Source organism: Grus americana, chromosome Z (assembly GCF_028858705.1).
Source record: "Grus americana isolate bGruAme1 chromosome Z, bGruAme1.mat, whole genome shotgun sequence".
Taxonomy (NCBI): Eukaryota; Metazoa; Chordata; class Aves; order Gruiformes; family Gruidae; genus Grus; species Grus americana.
Window position 1 is genome coordinate 77940892 of NC_072891.1, and position 18000 is coordinate 77958891.

The 18000-nt window shown below is 39.3% G+C and overlaps 1 protein-coding gene across 1 annotated transcript in view; it reads right to left on the minus strand.

Moving 5' to 3' along the window:
• GRIN3A (glutamate ionotropic receptor NMDA type subunit 3A) overlaps positions 1 to 18000 on the minus strand; it is a 75320-nt gene that overhangs the window by 33162 nt on the left and 24158 nt on the right. The window contains exons 2-3 of the mRNA XM_054809696.1: positions 12131 to 12735; positions 5604 to 6651 (exon numbers count right to left, since the gene is read on the minus strand). Coding sequence (XP_054665671.1) covers positions 5604 to 6651; positions 12131 to 12735 — 1653 coding nt within the window. The remainder of the gene's footprint in view (positions 1 to 5603; positions 6652 to 12130; positions 12736 to 18000) is intronic.

Below are 18000 nucleotides of genomic sequence, written 5' to 3' on the forward strand. Positions count from 1 at the left end.
TGGTATTGCTAAACCTCATCTGTAGTTATTTGCCAGTTGGTATTTCTGGACTGTTTTAATACATGTAATGGAGGGTGTTAACTGATACAATAATGGCCATAAGGCATCTAAATTAACTGAGATTTTCATAAATCAGAAATGAGAGCTTGCACCCTTACATTTTATAATTTAAATCTAGAAACAAAAATCTGGGTGATTGTACATATTGAATACCCGAGTAACAAAATCTCCGAAATATCTTGTCTGGATTACTCAAAGCGCTTAGTTTTGTAATAAAAAGATGGACAGCTCATAACAGCAAGTGTTCAGACAATGGATTGGAAGAGAAGCATGGGTTTCTGAGGACTATCCCAAAGTATACTAAGGCTGTTGAAAGGACTTGCTGGGTGGGGCTTGTCAGAGTGATTGTAGAGGTCTGCAGTGTATTTCTTGGGGCATCTACAATGTTTTGCAACGTCAGTGCTGGCCATGCTAGGACACCATCATGCATGACGGAGAGAAGCAGGCGCTTTCGGGGAATGATCTGCATGATCTCGCTCCAATGTAAGTGTCTTCAACAGCAATCCAGTATGCCTACCTCTCCGAACTAACAGTAAAAGCGTATTAGACTGAGTAAATCATACGTAATGTCTCCACTGCAGACATGTAAAGTTAGGTGAGATAACACAATGAAATTCCTGATGGTGGGATTCACAAGTCTAGCCCTTTTTTGTAAATGAATCTCAATAGATTTGATATTTTCTGTCAAAATGCAATGTGGAGAGGAACTTTGCCATTGTCAAAAGGTGTTTTGACGGTAAAATGATCCAGAGAAGTAAAAGTATAACCACAGTAAATTAGCAGGCATAGCTACTCAAGTGTATCCTAAAGATGGCAAAGAAAAGCTGACAGCTGTCACAGAAGTGGCAATGGTCGGATAGCATCTGAAAAGCTCATTATATTGTTGAAAGAATGACACTTCTAGCAGAAAGAAAGGCAAGGCATTGGACCTCCTTATGGAAAATCTGTCAGCTTACGGAAAATTCCTCAGCTTCTCCTGTTGCATGCTTTCTTGTTGGCATGTTTGAAATGTTTTTTCTGTCCTCTGGGCTTCGACAATTATTTTCCCTCAGATAATCTGAACTACTCAACACGCTCTTGACTTCATGGTCCATCTCCAATGTGTGTCTTGCATTAGAAGCCTGAAAGCAAAGTCCCTGCTTCAAGTCCCCTTGCCACCCACTCCCTGGGGAGATCCTGTAATAAAAGACCCTATTTTTGAATTTGGTAACGAAGAGTTTTACTGTGTCTGGGCCTTAGTTGCAGGCTTGCTGGGCAAAGGAAGGTAGTGGTATTGCTATGTACTTACAGATAATTTCTTCTTTTCCCTGCATGTGGGCACTAAGACCTAGCTTACCCACATGCAGCTAGTACCGCTTTATGGAAACCATACTGGAAACTGACACATAAATATCTGGATTTGTCACAAGGCCAGCTAAAAGAGACATCAGCCATAAAGATGCATGCTTCAGAAGCAGAATGGCAGCAACTTCTCCTTTTTGTACCCAGAGCCCCTTACTTATCAATGTGCCCCTTCTCTGCTCAGCCTGTGCCCATGAGGTTCTGTACTCAGCTTGCTGCTGTAGGTCTGCTACGCAATCATCTCCTGTCAACCAGGACAAAGAGGACAGTGGCCAGCTGTCCCAGACTTAAATGTCCCCATCTGCGTACCTACATGCTCCTCTAGAACCAGCTCTGCTTTAAGGGGTTACCTATTGCAACCTAGTCTTGCTACTGTGAAAATGTGCATTGGGTGGTGGCTTTTCCAACTGAGTATAATGTCATCACCAAGGGAGTAGAGAACTATACAATAAACAAGGTGATAAGCAGGTTTGGGAGATGTCAGGAATCAAGCCATCTGTTTCCAGGCCATTACAGGTAGGTAGGACAAATGATCAGACCAGCTCAAAGGCAGGCTGCTGGTTTTCATGCCTGTAAGCTGAGTAACTGACCTTGTAGTCAACTCATACAACGGCGTACCTGGTCTGCCAAACACTCTGACAAAGAAGAATGTTGTAATTATTTGTGCATCCAAAGATGTGACACTAGGAGAAAAACTGAAATAAGACTCTGGGATTCAGATGAGAGAAGGGATAAAAGCAGTATAAAATGATCCAAATACAATGTTTTTCATCCGTCTTTGTCTCTTCTATCTGCAAACAAGCTTTTAAACTTCTTTGCCGTGTACTGAGAAACCTTCCTAAGCAGGAATCAGGACACTGCTGCATCTTTCATCTGCGTAAATGGCACATATCCTCTTGTGCTCAAAGAGCAGACTGAACATGTTCAAGTGAGTTTCTTCCCCAAAAGCTGTGTCTGTCAGGTTCCACTGGCAGGACATGATGGTCTAAAATGTCTAAGATTACAAAATGAGGGAGACAGGGCAGCTGTGGCCCAAAATTGCCCATTGTCTTAGAAGAGTGAGATTTTAGGGTGCCAGGACATTGCTGTAATATTTCTGCAACTTACTGGCTACGTTATAGCTCCTACCATAAGAAGTCACCTGAAATGTGACCTAGCAAAGGGAATAGCCAGCTTTAATGGACACTCCAGATGTTTGGCTTTAGCCACCCACCCTTGTTAAGATTCTTACATGGAAAAGACATACTAAGTTTCCAAAACTCAAGACATATTCCAGGAACTTTATTCCCCTGCCTCCCATTGCTTGCCTTCTGCTCTGGTTTGTCTCGCCTCACTTTCAGCAGCAGGATGCTATTTCTATATTCCCTTACTTCTACTTCTACATCATTAGTGCATTTAAAGATCCAACTGAGGTATCTCTAATTCTGTATTCCACTTTACCTTGTGATTAGTGGTTGTTCCACAACTCATTTTCTTTTGATTTCTGATGAAAATGTTGTACCTTTGAGACTTCAGCAACATGGGAGGACCATGCTGCCTTTGCTGAGCTGCAATGAGCAACTGCTAAAACACTGTACCGCTTTGTCAATTAAACATCACTGTTGTAACATGAATTTTTGTAGAAAGGCAGATGTTATTTATTGAGGCAATATCTAATCTTTTCTTTTTTTAACCAGAAGAGAGAATAGATATTCCTGGCAATATTGACTTCAGACATCAGGTTTCTAATCTTGAAAAAAACCTTTTAATTTTTCCCAACTTGCCATCCTTCTGACTGTTTGCAGTCTCAGACGGGACTTGCTGTTTGTGGCTGCCAGCCTGAAAAAATGATATGTCTTACATCACCTCAAGAATGTTGCTCCTCTATTTTGGGCTTTGTTTTTTAAATACATTTAAAAAGCACAGTACAAGGGCATATGTATCCTGAGAGCAGCAGGAGAATGTTTAAAAGTATACTAAAATATTAAAAGATTATTTCTGCATCCTGCTGCCTTCTTTCTGAAATGAGTCCCCACCACTGAAAGCAAAGAGGTAAGCAGATCTGGAAAAACACCCCATAAAATCTTTCAATCACGTAAAAAATGCTTTAAGTAACTTCTAACTAAAAAGTGGTGCATGTACCTCTGCAATTGTTGTGCCCTAAACATTTCCTAAACCTAAGCTTTATGTCTTAGAGAGAACTTTGAATCGGCACTGCTCAGGCTTTGTGTAAGAAAAGGTTTAAAACAGTACATTTTCTATTATGACTACTTTTACAGACTAAGACTTTGGAGGCAAATGCATGAATGAAATATATGAAACTATTTTGTAGTTCATGTAATGGCAGGCAATCCTCTTCCATAAAATCTACCTTGTCTTAATCCCACATTGGAAACTGGTAACTACTCAGAAGCTTAGATCTAGTCCATGAAGCAGGGAAATGCCTGTCTAGGAAAGGCCATTAATGCCAGTGATTTAATGGGATCACTGAGGTTATTAACCACGAGTCATCAGTGTTTCTGTTCGGGACTAAGACCTGTGTTTGCAGCACCTGATAGGCTTCAATAGTCTGCACTCAATTTTGTAACTCAAGAGCCGAGCTTTACAGCGCAGCTTTAGAATAATCTCATTTTCTTGCAATTGCAGAAATTTCCCAATACCTATCTTAGGAACTCTGTTTGCAGTCACGATAATGATGCAGAAAAATAGGATATAGTCTGACGCGATTTGATGGATTAGGTGATGCCCGTGCAAGAGGACCAACCTCATTTTCAAGCTAATATTATGGCTTACACCACAATGACTGTAACAAAGATGCTTGGAGCTGAGGAAATTCAGTCAAAAGCTCTCATTCGCTTATTTAGAATGCTTTGAATAAAACAAATACATGATTCCTGGACTTCTGCAGCTTAAATTGATGAAGTTATTTATGTAGTATTTGTGATTTTTTTTTCTGGAAGGGGAAGGGCAGATTATTAGTACCAATTTGCTTTAAGCCATAAATCAATTTTAGAATGCCTCGGGCCAACCATAAAAAGTATTTTTCTTTGTTTAAAATCTTTTTGGTAGAAATAATCTAGATAAGGTTGGAGGAAGTGAATCAGAAGTCATACTCACAAAGTCAAAACTGTATGGTCATTAGTCTGAATGCAAGATTTTACTAACATAACAGACGGAGCTTGGCCTTTGCTGCCTGGAGGGACATAAGTAATCTTTATTTACACAAGTTATGAAAGCAAAATAAATGCTCAGTTCTTGAGTTCTTAAAATGACTTTGTCCTGTGGCACATTGTTGTATCAATTCAATCACCTGAGACAAATTGGTGGATGGTTTCACCCTGTCCCCTGCAGTGACTGTGAGGTGAAAAGGATGCCTGCTCTTGTGACACCTGCAGCCATATACTCTCTCTACAAACCATTCTGCACGTATGTTTTCATGATCATTACTTAGCGGCAACTGAAGATCCCTTCATCCTGCCTTGGGAGTTGGGGAGAGAGTGGGTGGCGGCACTCACGCTTCTACATTTTTCCTTGCCTTACCACAAAGTACTAGGAAGTCCGAGCTATTTGCGGATGGATTGTCTACAATAATTCACCTGCTCCCATGACAGTTCCCCAGCAGAAACTGCATTGCAAATCAAGTGTTTGACTACTTGTAAAGTGAATTCCACTGTTTTTGATGCAAAAGACAAGATTTTTCAAAAGATTTCTGTTCTACTTCATTTGATTTAGCATTTGTGGGGAATTTTGCCAGTAATGCCTTTGTAAGTACCATTATGGCCTATGAAATACTTGCAAAATCCTACCTAGAACATCAGTGGTTTTGTCTTCGTGCTTTGTGGTTATTTTTTTCAAGTAGATCTCAGGATTACTCAAATCATCTAATCGATCAAAACAATTACAGCCAAAGGGACTTCGGAACTGAAATCAAACCCTTAATCTGCATGTAGAAGCCACTTTTCTTCTCTGCAGTGGGCAACACCACAATATTTCACCTTCCTCCTCACCTTCAATCTTTGAAATCCCACCCCAACCCTTCTATGGATGTCTTAAGATCCTCTCTCACTGAACTTTCCTGTTGAAGTGCCACCAGGTGGTAACTAACTGTAGTGCAACTCCTGTTTTGCACACAGATTGCTTTCTGATTTTATTATAAACCACAAATTATGCAGCAAATTATGGGAAAAAGAAAAGGCAGGGTTAATAACAATAGACAAATTTACCTTTGGGTCATGTATTCCAGAAAGCTCTTCATAGATCTTCTCTCCCACCATGACAGCAGCTAGGTTGGCTGTGTATGTGGACAAACAAAACAGACAGAAAATAGCCCAGAGATTCATTAAAAACCTTCCAGTCCAGCACTTGGGGGGTTTGATGGCAGCTGTTCTTCCAAACAAGATCGCATAGCAGACGTTCAGGGCAGAGGAGAAAGAGAAGACTTTGTTCCTATTCCTTCCTTTGGGGGTCATCCCAAAAGGACTTTTCCACTCATATAAGGTGAGGAATATAGCTGTGATGTGGAGAGCAACAAATATCCCCAGCCACATTGTCCAGTGAAGTGGCCACATAAAGGCTCCAATAGGAGCTGCTGTGTCTTTGGTTCTCACCAAGATCCCCAAGCTGGTTGAAAAGAAAGGGCTGGTGAAATCAATCACTTGGCTGCGGGCAGTATTAATGCTAAATGATGTCACTGCCATGTGAGCTGTGCCAGCAAGAAGGTCTCCCACCAGCCCTGTCCAGTGGCCATTCTTCCAGGCTCCGTATTTTCCATCACCAACAATGTACAAGTCAAAATCAAAATTCATATCCTCAGCTAGCTTCTCCAGCAGGTCAATGCAGTAGCCATAGCAGCACTTCTTCAGCTCAATGGGAACAGTGTCATTCCCTCCTTGAAGGGTTTCAAACAGGTTATCCAGCACAGCTGAATCATTGGTCAAAGGATCCAGGCACAGCTGCCCTGCTGGGCAAAGACCTTCATCGTCTACATCTCTTGTAAAGACAAATGGATGCTCAATGAGAGTTACCACTCTGAGGTGCAGCCGGGTGGGATGTTGCATGTGATTTTTATGTCTCTGGGCCTGTTCTGGCCATATCCCATAGTCCATTATTATCTTTCCTTCTTGCCAGCTCCCCAGACGAGTCCACATTGGGTTCCCAACAGGGTCGTGCTGCAGATTCCAGATGAAGAAGTTGTTTTCTGAGCTGACAATGGAGGAGCCTTTCACCTTAATGTGGCCACTGAGACCATCAAAAGTTGTGTTGGCTAAAAACCTGTTGGTGGGAGAAAGCAGAGTAATCATAAGCAGACAAGTGAAGTCATCATGTTAAAGCATATGCAGGCACCATGAATTTACATTTAAGAGAACAGACTGGGGATGTTGAACACCTGGATCATTAATATCTTTCCTATGGCACAACAAACAAGCCACTTAATTTATGATTAAAGTACTTGGGAATGCTCTCCTATATATCTTATCTAACGTAAATGAAAACTCTTCAGGAAAGATACTCTTTTTTACTTATTAGAAAAAGTGAGTGCGAGAACATCAATTTTTTCAGTTACCTTTGCCTCATAAATTAATGAAACATAGATTATTTCTAAGCTGAACTCACCAGATCTGTAGTCAGTTTCCTAGATAAAAGTATGTACGAAAATGGAAGAGTGGAAATTATGTATTAAATGTCCTTCCAAGAAAAATCCTATAATCTCAGTAAGATCTAGCTTACATAAGAGAGGCTACTGAAGTGCTGTCAACAGCTTTCAAGCACTCTGAAGTGAACCAATCCAGATTCAAAAATGCAAATTTGGTATTGGTAAATTACTGTTAGCCACTTCAGAGTGAAGAAAGGGACTCAGTGAAAGATGGTTGCCCTAGAGGAGTCAGTTTTAATTCTTACCCCCCCCCCAAAGAAAAGGGTTTATTAAAATCTCTCCAAAAGTAATGTTCTTAAAAGTGAAATTTTGACATTGTAGCAGATCTCATGAAGTGTGCCACTTTTGCACTGCACATTTTGCATTGAGATTTTTGGGCTTTTACTATCCCACATATTCACAATAAAGTTAAGAACTTCCTTTGTATTGGCTGGCAATGTTTACTAGTAGTTGTCCTCCCTGGTAAGTCATTATCAAAGAGGCTAAAATGACATGGATAAAGGAGCAGGGAACTGAGCAGGAAATAAGCGTTGTAAGGAGAAAATCCTATTTAATGTAAACACCATGACCAGCTGAACTGCACTCTGTTAATAAGAAAGCTGCTATACATTTTGCAGAGGCTGTAGAGGGACTCTACTATAAAGACTGTGTAAGTCTTGGTATAGTGATTGCATTGAAAGCAACTCAGTTAAATTGCTGCTAATGCAGTGTAAGGTAAGTTAGGCACATATTTTTCACTAAGAGGTATTCAGAAGACAGACTATTTAGCTGTCATAGTAGAATATAACACCTCACATTAGTTCTGGAAATTGGATGAATGCAAGTATTGAAAGAAGTATAAAGGCTATAGCTGCCATTCCAACCTCAATAAGCAAGACATAAACTTCAAGTAGTGTTAATTGTTTATCAATAGTTAGAGTGGATAAAAAATAACCTTAAATTGATTTGAAAAGGATAAATCCACAGCAAGCGTGTGTGCATGCATACTTCTGCCCAGACTCTACCCTTTGTTTTGACGGCTTTTGATGGAGTTTCGGCAGTTAAAACACTGGACTGTATATGTCTCAAGATCAGATAAGTTTTTGCCCTCAGCAAAGGGTAAATTTGGAAAACTAAATAATATAGTTTGAGTGTGGTTGTGTGTGTGACAGCCTTCTCTGAGACAACTTCAAAACTGTTCTCATGCAGTCTATTTTGAGTAGGTTGAGTTTGGAGAAAGATGATACAGCCAATACTGTCAAAAGCAATTGATCTGTAGATGTGTTAACTTGGGCCTGAAAATTATACCTAAAAATGCACAGAGGTGTTTATAAATGCATATAACAGATGCATAAACGTGGTTCTCATTTTTAATATCCTTTACCACTTAGTCTAGTGTTAGCTAAATGATACTGTAACTTCATTAATCAGTGGTGTCTGACACTGTTCGACTAGTCCTTTCCTCCTACCTCGTGTTTCATATTTGATGGTGTACTTGCATGTTTGTGTATGCAAACACTACCAAGACTAAGTTTATAGGGCAGGGCAATCTTAAGCCCTAAAGAAAGGTTTATGTGCCCATAAACTTATCTGGTTTTTATCTCTTCTCCTCAGTCGTAAAAAATTGTGCAACTTCTTCTTTACAAGTCTTGCTGGGCTTATATGCTGAAGCCATTGCTATGGCGATAACCATAAAACCACGGCATGTGTAGATGGGTCTGTATGTTCGAAATTTTGAAAGAATGGTTTAAGTGTGGAAAATAGTATTAACAGTTCACAAAATGCCAAAATTGAGGGAGACAAGTCCTCAGATGGAATAAGCTAGCAAAGTTCTGATGAATTTGGCCCCATGTTGCTACTACAGCACGACTTGGATATCAGAATGCTGCAGACCAGGTGTTTTGGGAGTAGATGAAACTATGGAATAATGCATTAGATTTATTTTCTGCAGGTAGAATGAGAACAGTGGAATTTATGCACTGTGTTTTCTGACTTTCACTGTAGAAATAAGTGTGCCCATGAGGGTGAATCGAGCCCTCTGTACCTGTCCTGTGGCTGAATTGTGTTAGAAGTTGTTACCTGACAGATTTAGCAGCATTTAAATGTATGACTTTGCTACCTCATGGAGTTAGTGGCTTACTTTTGCAGCTGATTTGCATGTTCTATATTTTTGGTAGTGACAGGACATTAATCAAAATAAATGAGGGGAACCATGTGGGAGATACATTTTAACAACACTTTGTTTTATACGCGAGTGGCTATGGCTGCTAATCATTTGCATACGCTGTACGCAGCTCTAGTGAAACTCATACCAGGGACTTCACGCAGAAACTCCCTTACTCAATAACTTTAGGAAGTACATAAGAGGATTTGACTGCATTATTTAAGCCAGTAATCTCTAGCATGAATCTCTGGGAATTACATGTGCTGAGTATTGCATAGACACACTGGCAATATCTGAGCAATATCTTTTCAGTAGGGCTACTGACAGATTGGCATGGAAAGACAATGTGTACAAATTTCAGATGAAGGGCCAGATCCTCAAGTCTGACAGCTGAATGAATTTCCTTGATGTTACGTCAATATGTGTGAGCTGACGATCACACTGATTGGCTGTGATAGCTGTATCAAAATTTTACTAGCATCACTTCAGTTTGACCAAAGTGTGTCATTTGCTCATTTCAGCTTTATTTGTTTTTCATGTGCTTTGTTGTAAGAATTGCTCATTACAGCTTTAGCAGTACTACCATACTCCATCAGCGATATCTTTGTAGTACATTTAAGAATTATTTAATTAAATGTTGTCATTTTCCTTCAAGCTTGATGGTTTGGTCATTCCACATCTTTCTTGGAAAGTTTACTGGAGGCAAGAACTAAAATGGGCAAGCAAATAGCAGGCTGCTGAAATTACCCAAGGAGCAGAGTTAAAGCTGTAAGACTAGTTAAAACTGTAAGACTAATTAAAGCTATGAGACAAAATGAGATTTTGAAATTTTAATGCCTTGTTCCATCAACAAGGATGCTCCCATGAGCAGGAAGGAATAGATCAGGGAATCAATCTCCTTGTATGAGGAATGAAGGATGGAGACTTACAACAGTATAATCTTCAGGGGTTTGTACATCTATATCCATATCCATATAGATAAAAGCATGCTTTGCCATGGACCAGATCTTGGTCTTGTTCACAATCATTATACTGCTCCTGGGTGGCATTTAAATGTCTGCACGGCCAACGTATGAGAGCAGTGTTGGTAATGAAAGCTCAGCTGTGGTGGCTTGGGGGACTGCTGTTGAACTACACGCTGCAGGTAAGGGAGGCAAAGTTCTGTGCCACTGTGCCTTCTCCATTCCTGCCCACCGCAGCTCCAAGGCTACATATCAAGACGGATGGGCTCATTCAGACAGAAAAATGCCCACATTAGTAAACATTCGATTAAGCACCAGATAAAAGTTTCATCTCTGGAGTTGCACCACTTGTCTAAAAGCACTCGTGCAATGGACGAGGTCAGTCACAGTTAAGCCATGCATCGGTTCTCCATGCCCTGGATATTATTGGTACCACTCAGAGTTAATAATTATGCTGTTAACTCAAATACATCAGTATTGGCCATCAGGTAACTGTCTCACTTATACACTACAAAAACAGCTGCAGTGATTCAGGGCAAGGGTTTATCTAACCTGTAATTTTATCTGTAACAGGATGCATAAATAGATGCCTAGGGAAATACAGGATAAGCATATGATCCTTTTTTCTTTTCCACAGTATCTTCACTGAGATGAAGGAACAAGAAATCTCATAGACGTGAAATTGCATATTGTGTCCCAAAATATAACAAAAGCTCTACAGCAGTCACTGTTCATGACAGCTAATAGCTTTCTGTAGAAAGCAATGATGAAGAAATATTTTGCAGGAATACATTTAAGAGCTTTAATTTTGCTTTCCTATTTCTTTGTCCCTTACTTAACCCTCAAAAATTCTGTTCATAAAACTACTGTCCTCAAATATTTGTTACTTTAAGAAGCGTCTTTCTGAGTTTTACTTTTCAGGGACTTAGCTATGATCTAGTTAAAATACCCAGAATAATGAGACAAAAGTAATATCACAAGTCAGTGGGGATAGTGCAAGCCAGTGAAGTATTTATTCCAAAGCCTTTTTTCACTCTTTGGAAACAGGGTATTTTGATGGACAAGTGACTAAGGAACTCTTTGGATCTCAAATGGTTGTTTTGAGCAGTGCTGTTACCACATTACTGTGAAGATACCTCAGATGCTTCAAGAACTTTTATTCATCCAACAAAATCTGTAGGCTGAAAACAAGGTGTAATGGGGGAAAAACATGCAACAGCCACTGGATGTAACCCAGCTGATGAATTCACATGCTTAGCATGGACCTTTTTGTTTGTTTTCAGAAGGAACCATACAATTTTTCCTCTCGTACGTTAAAAACCAGAATATTTCTAGACATGAATTCCCAAGCGGTTTCAGGAATAACGTCAGTATAGTCATGTGTAGTGGTCTACAGGAATAGTTTCAGCAGAAGCTGAAAGAGGAGCCTTCCGCACCAAGCAACAGAGAGAGGACTTTGTAGTTTTGAGTGCTCTCACCAGCAGCAGTGGCCTCTCAGGTGGTCAAGGTGACTCTTTTTTGTTTCTTTTCCATGGAAGCATACTAGCAAGGGCTACACATCTGCTTTTATACTCCCTGGTTGGTTTGGTAGCACAAATATTTTTATTGTGTTTTCTATTCTCTTAGGTATCTCAGAGCCTCAGAGGATTTGACCCTAGCCCTGACTTTTCCCTCTTATAGGCATAAACATAAATACAAGATACTTTTGGAGCATAGTTTAACCTAGCTTCTGTTTACTATGTGATCTCCGCTTCTGTAGAACAATGTCTTCTTCTGCAACTGGCTTAATCTCCCTCTGTGGCTAAGTTTAAGTTTCGTTATTTGCCCCAAAGTAATGAAGCAGGAGGAAATACTGAAAAAAATGTGTGTATTAGGCAATGTTAACAGCATGATAGCTAAGCCACTGAGAATGGTGAGGAGCGGGGAGGAAAACTATTTTTTCTCGTATACCACAAATATTAGCTATAAAGGAAAAAAAAAGGAAAAACTTACTTTGACAAATACTGTCCTGAAGTGATATTCCTTTCATCTGTGTCCATGCAATTCATAGTACTTGGAATAAGAGCTAGTTCAGGTTGAATCATGGTGGCGGCTGCTACAGCTCTTGCTACCAGCTCCATTGCATCCTGTACGTAATGCTCAAAGACTGACTGTGTTGTCTTGCCATGAGCAATGAGACCAAGTGGCAAACCTTCTGTCTTCAGTTCTTCCACGTTCTGTGAATCCCCAATAATCCAGTGAAGTTCTGGAGGCATCACACCAAACTGGGTGGTTATTTCAAAAATCCTCCGTGTCTTTTCCATGTCGCATCCAAACATCACCATGGTAGACGTTGTGTCTTTGATGCTCTCCAGGTAAAATTTTAAGTAGTTCAGAAGGTCACTGGTTGAAGTGAGGTTTGCTGTGATGTTTATAATGGATCCCAGGTGGAACTTGGAGCTCTGTTGCGTGAGGAGGAGAAAATCTGTGATGTTCCACTCCTCCTGGCATAGCATCAGGCTGAAATTATACCAGTTGTTCATCGCAAGGATCGAGAAAGTGACATCAGCATCAGAACTCAGTGAGTTTTCTAAACTCATCTGCAGGTGAAGGGGATTCTGTAGTTAAAAACATGAAGGACACTGATCAGAAATGTGCTGGACCCAGAGTTAATGAGTTTGCTTAATTTTTATTCACTCACCAAGTAATCACCTGTCAAGCAAGAGAACTGTGTGAGAAATAGGGAAACTTATACCCACCCAGCTTAAATGGACTGTGATTCATGGGCTTCCTCAGCTAGAGTTTGAGTCAACTTCAGTAGTCATTAATGAGTCTGTTTCCAATAATTTGTATTTACTTAATTCTATTTGTACTTTTTTTTACACAGACACATGAGTAACCTAATTAAACAGAACACAGTCTACAATCAATGCATATCATGCACTGCCAATAAAACATGAGAAGATTGATTCTTTGGTAAAGAACAAGTTACTGAACACACAAGAAGCTAAGACAATGCAGAGTGTGATTTCTGAGCTGGAAAATATTCGAGAAATAAGCATTCTATATTCATTTTTACCGTGTCATTGATGATATAACAGAACTTAACCTGTTACATTTCCCAACATCATTGCCCTTGGCTTTATCTTTTCCAGAAAAGGAAGAAGGATGTGATCCACAAATAATTTTCACTTACTTTTATTTTTCCTCCTTCCCTGGCCCCAAAAATAAAGTTAAATTTAATCTCCAGATTTAATAAGGAAGAAAAAAAAAAAAAGAATCCAAGCAATTTCTGGGAGTTTGCTATGAAATAATTCTCTGCTCTACCAAAATGTTTCTATCAGGCCTTCAGCTAACACATTACGTACTGTTCCAACTTTTGAGTTCAGCTGAGAACTTAGTCTTCAGTGTAGCTTTGCTTTTACTTTACATTGGCATTTGGTTCCAGCCACGAGACTGTTCAAAAAATGTGAGTTATGATGCCTGTTTCAGTGCATCTTTTGGTATGTGAGATCTTTGTTGTGACTTTATGTCAATGCTTGTCTGTATTCAGGCCCCCTCAAATTATATCTTTTCCTACACAGGTACCTGAATTTTATCTTTGTATCCTTTAAGTTACTAAGTTCTTAAGGTCTGTTTTTCATTCTTTTATATTTTCAGTAGTTAACATGTATTATATATAAAAGGGATCAAACCTTTACCATGTTTAAAATTGGCATAAAATGCTGTCATTTTGATTTTAATAGTATTTTACTATTCATTATAGACTCCAGTTTGTATGGATCTTAGAAACGTCATTCTGAATTTCAAATAATATGATAATCACTCAATTTGCACTAGTTTTACTGAAATAAAACCCTGGGTTCTCTGACACAGATTTAAGGGCTGGAATGAGGAAAAAAACCTGAAGAACTAAACACCATTTATAAGCAGCAAGCTTTCATTGTGTTAATTTCTAGCTATATGAACTCATCATCTGTTTTCCAGAGCAGATCATTTAAATTCAGAGCTTGATAAAGAGAATACTGTAATTGAAGATGCTCTCAGCTTTTTTTGTTATCTCTGTGTTTTGGTACCTGTGGCCTTTTTTACACAGACACATGAGTAAGCTAATTAAATAGATCACTGTCCAAAATCGATGCACATCATGTACTGCCAATAAGACGCAAGAGGATTGACTCTTTGATAAAGGACAAGTTACTGAACACACAAGAAGCTAGGCTGTGCAGACTCTCTGAATGCTGGAAAACATTGCCCACTAATTAAAACATATGATTAGTTCAGGGGAAAAAAAAAAAGCATTGTGCATAATATCTGGGTTTGGGAAGCTGATTTGAATAAATTAGTCTCTGCAAACTGAGTATCTACAACCTTTTTTTTCTGAGGTTATGAGATGATCAGGTAAATTAACTCTAGTTTGTCTTTCACTGCAAACAGATGGGAGTTGAAAGGATGTTTCTTGTGTCCTCTCTTGTCAAGATCAAGTAAAAGTATGAAGACTTTTTACATGATGATCTGCCTCCAATCAGCAAAACTTTGCAAGCATATTGGCTTTGTTACTTTGAGTGTCAGAGAATGAATGAGTTATTCAGTATACATAGACCATTTTGCATATATAAATGATATTGCACAACCTCACCATACCGGTATGAAGAAGAGCAAATGTCTTCAGTACATTCAGAAGCACAATATCCCAAGTGTAGTACTATAGCTATTATGGTATAGGCCCAGGTATAAAAAAAAAATAAATCTAACGGATACAGAAAAACAACCATGTGCTGATGAGTGATAGAAGTTGGCAATAACAGCTGTGTCCATACTGTTCAATAAAACAGCCCCAGGAAACAAACTTGAGCATTTGTACTGCTCAGTCTGGTCTGGTTTTGGCACAAGTCAATTAGCTTTCTCATACCATGCACTGGCAGTTTGGGTCCTACCACATTTTGGGGATCACTCCCAGTAGGTAGTATGAATAAGACTGGCTCTCGATCTTACCCAGCAGGTTTAGATCTTTGAAGACCTCTATGTCCTCATGATAAACCCAGTGCATATGCACAGTTTCACATATGGAAGACTGCTTCTGCTTGTCCAAAGCACAATTCTTCCAGTATTAAAAAAACTTTGAACTGATAAAGATACAGAAAAGGTAAAAGTTATACCTTAGGGTCACTGGGCATTAGAGTGGGCCCAGAGTAAACATAATACCAAGCACACAAAGTCCAGAGAAAGTGAAACTCTGCCTCAGGGCCAGAAAACTAGACATAATTTTGCTCAGCAGTGCAGGTGAAGGCAATTTCTCTCTGTCTTGGCATTCTCAGGTGCAGGGCTGGACTGTTCTAGAGCACTGCAGCTACAGGCTTAGTCCTCAGGAGCTCTAGCATTGGCCATTGTCTTTTGTGCAACACACTTGGACTTGTCAGTGTGGTCCAACAGACTGTTCTTGTCTTGAGACACTGCTCCTTCACTGAATGGAGAAGGATTTGGGATAACCTGGCAAAGACTAAGCCTGCATTTAAAAGTACTTCTTGTGTGATGGTGTGAAACCATCTGCGCTTCAGCTGTCACTTTTAAAAGCCCACAGGTGCATCTACGTGAGTACTTAACACCACTATGATTTATTAGTTGCTAAATTCCCTGTTAATGTGCTTGAAACATAAGCGTTCAGCCCTGAAAAAGTAGCAAACGCAGTCTCTTTTCTTTATTAAGTGTATTGGGACTGCAAACTTGTCTTCAGAAATTTTCCAATACAATAATATACATAAAATTCAGTCTCCAGGCTTTTGTCTTCTGCTTAACTTTCAATTAATTATCAGCCCACCTCTAGATGTTCGGGAGGAATAGTAATTAATGCTTGTTTTGTACTAGGACTCATGGAAGGGGATCCTTGACGGCCCACAGGGCTTCACTGCTCAACCAAGAACTCCCTCTGGCCTCATCTAGTCAGTGGCTGGTTGACTTACTGGTTTTACATACCTGTCAGTGTTCAAGAAGCATTTGGACAATGGCCTTAGCCAAACGCTTTAACTTTTGGTCAGCCCTGAAGGAGTCAGGCAGTTGGACTAGGTGATCATTGTAGGTCCTTCCAACTGAAAATATTCTATTATTCTATTCTATTCTATTCTATTCTATTCGAGTCGAGTCGAGTCGAGTCGAGTCGATTCGATTCGATTCGATTCGATTCAATTCCTGTCCTGTCCTGTCCTGTCCTGTTCCACCTTATTCTGTTCCGTTCTGTTCTGATCTGTTCTTTTAGGAAAGGATGCAGAGATATTTGGAGATGTTTGGATATAATACCTTAATTTTATTTTGAAAGGTTTATTTGGCATTTATAGGATGCAGTTAAATATATAGGCCCTGAATCAGTATACAGCCTTTGTTCTTAATGCTTTTACATCTTTTTTTTGATTTGTTGTTCTTTAAAATAATTACTGCTTTTTAATGAGGAACTTCCAAAAATTGTTTATTCAGTCATTCAGTAGCAAACACTGAGACTGCATAATTTCATAGCAAAGGCTTTTGACAACTTCAATGATAGTTTAGATGTGTATAACTTTGTACTTATCATGGAACAGAATATTTATGAGATAATGATAGTATCAGTGTATTGAACTGTGCCCATCCATCCTTATTAAAGATCTTAGGCAAACTCCTTCATTACCTCACTTCAGAAATTAGTAAAGTTTGACTGTGTCAGTTAAACTGTCAATTAAAGCACATATGGATATTCAATTACTTTGTTTAAATATTACTTTAAGCTGTCATTAAAGATGATATGACTTGCATATGACCTTTTCTTCAAATTACACAGAGAATTAAAACTCACGAATAATGTTAATTGTGATCTGTTCTTAATAACGTGTTTGTATTTACATAGTGTCACTAGCAAAAACATTTTCTATGTCTGTGAGAGCTTAGTTTTTTATTGCACATCATTAGCTTCTGTTTTATAAACCAGCCATGATCAAGTGACTTCAGTTTTTACTGGGTAAAGAACAGGCCTAGGATCCTTAATTTCTGACTAATCACCTTCAGATCAGATACCAACAGTCTTCCCACTGACTTTCAGTGGGCTTTGGATCAAGCCATTCACGGAATATTAAGCTTTACATGGCCCGATGTGTTTCGCTCATGTACATCAGCAGAGACTGTAACTACTTATTTCCTTTTCGCATCCCAACCAGAGCAGTTTTACAGTTTCATTGCCTGGGACACCTGAGATAGCAGGTTCATTGAACAACTGCAACATGATTTGCATTTCATTAATGCAGTATTTTTCAAGCCTCCATTTCAGTAGTCTGTAGACCCATCGTAAAGTCTCGTGAGCACGAATGCCTGGAGCTGGACTGACTTTCACCCTGAAGGATCTGGCCATTTATCTCTTCAACCAAATTTGTAATGCTAATTAGGCATGGTCACAGTGACATTTTATTTGACATTACGATAGCTGCATTAGCAGAGTTAAAAGCATGTATATGAATATTCTTTTGCTAACTGTGTAAAAGTAAATAATACACAGAAAATATTATTCCCCTCTGCCTCTCGGGGGCAAAGGCAGTGCTCAAATACGTATTTACAATAAGAAACACAAAAGAGAAAACAGGCTATAGAATTACATCAGAGAAAGCTCCACTGAAGGAAAAAAAAAGCGCCTTCTGGCTTACAGTGCAACTGTGGGGACTCACAGCTTTACAAACAGAGCTAAATGGCAGCTGTCAGCAAGCTGATGCCGCAGCTTCAAAAACTGGGAAGCTCTTTCTTCCATGGTTGAAATTAAAAAATTTATGCTTAAAACCCAGTTCCCTAAAAGCGACAGGCACACCTATTGTTTCTTCCTTTCGTGCCATGAAAAAAGATGCCATGAAATGTTATTTTATTTTTTTAAT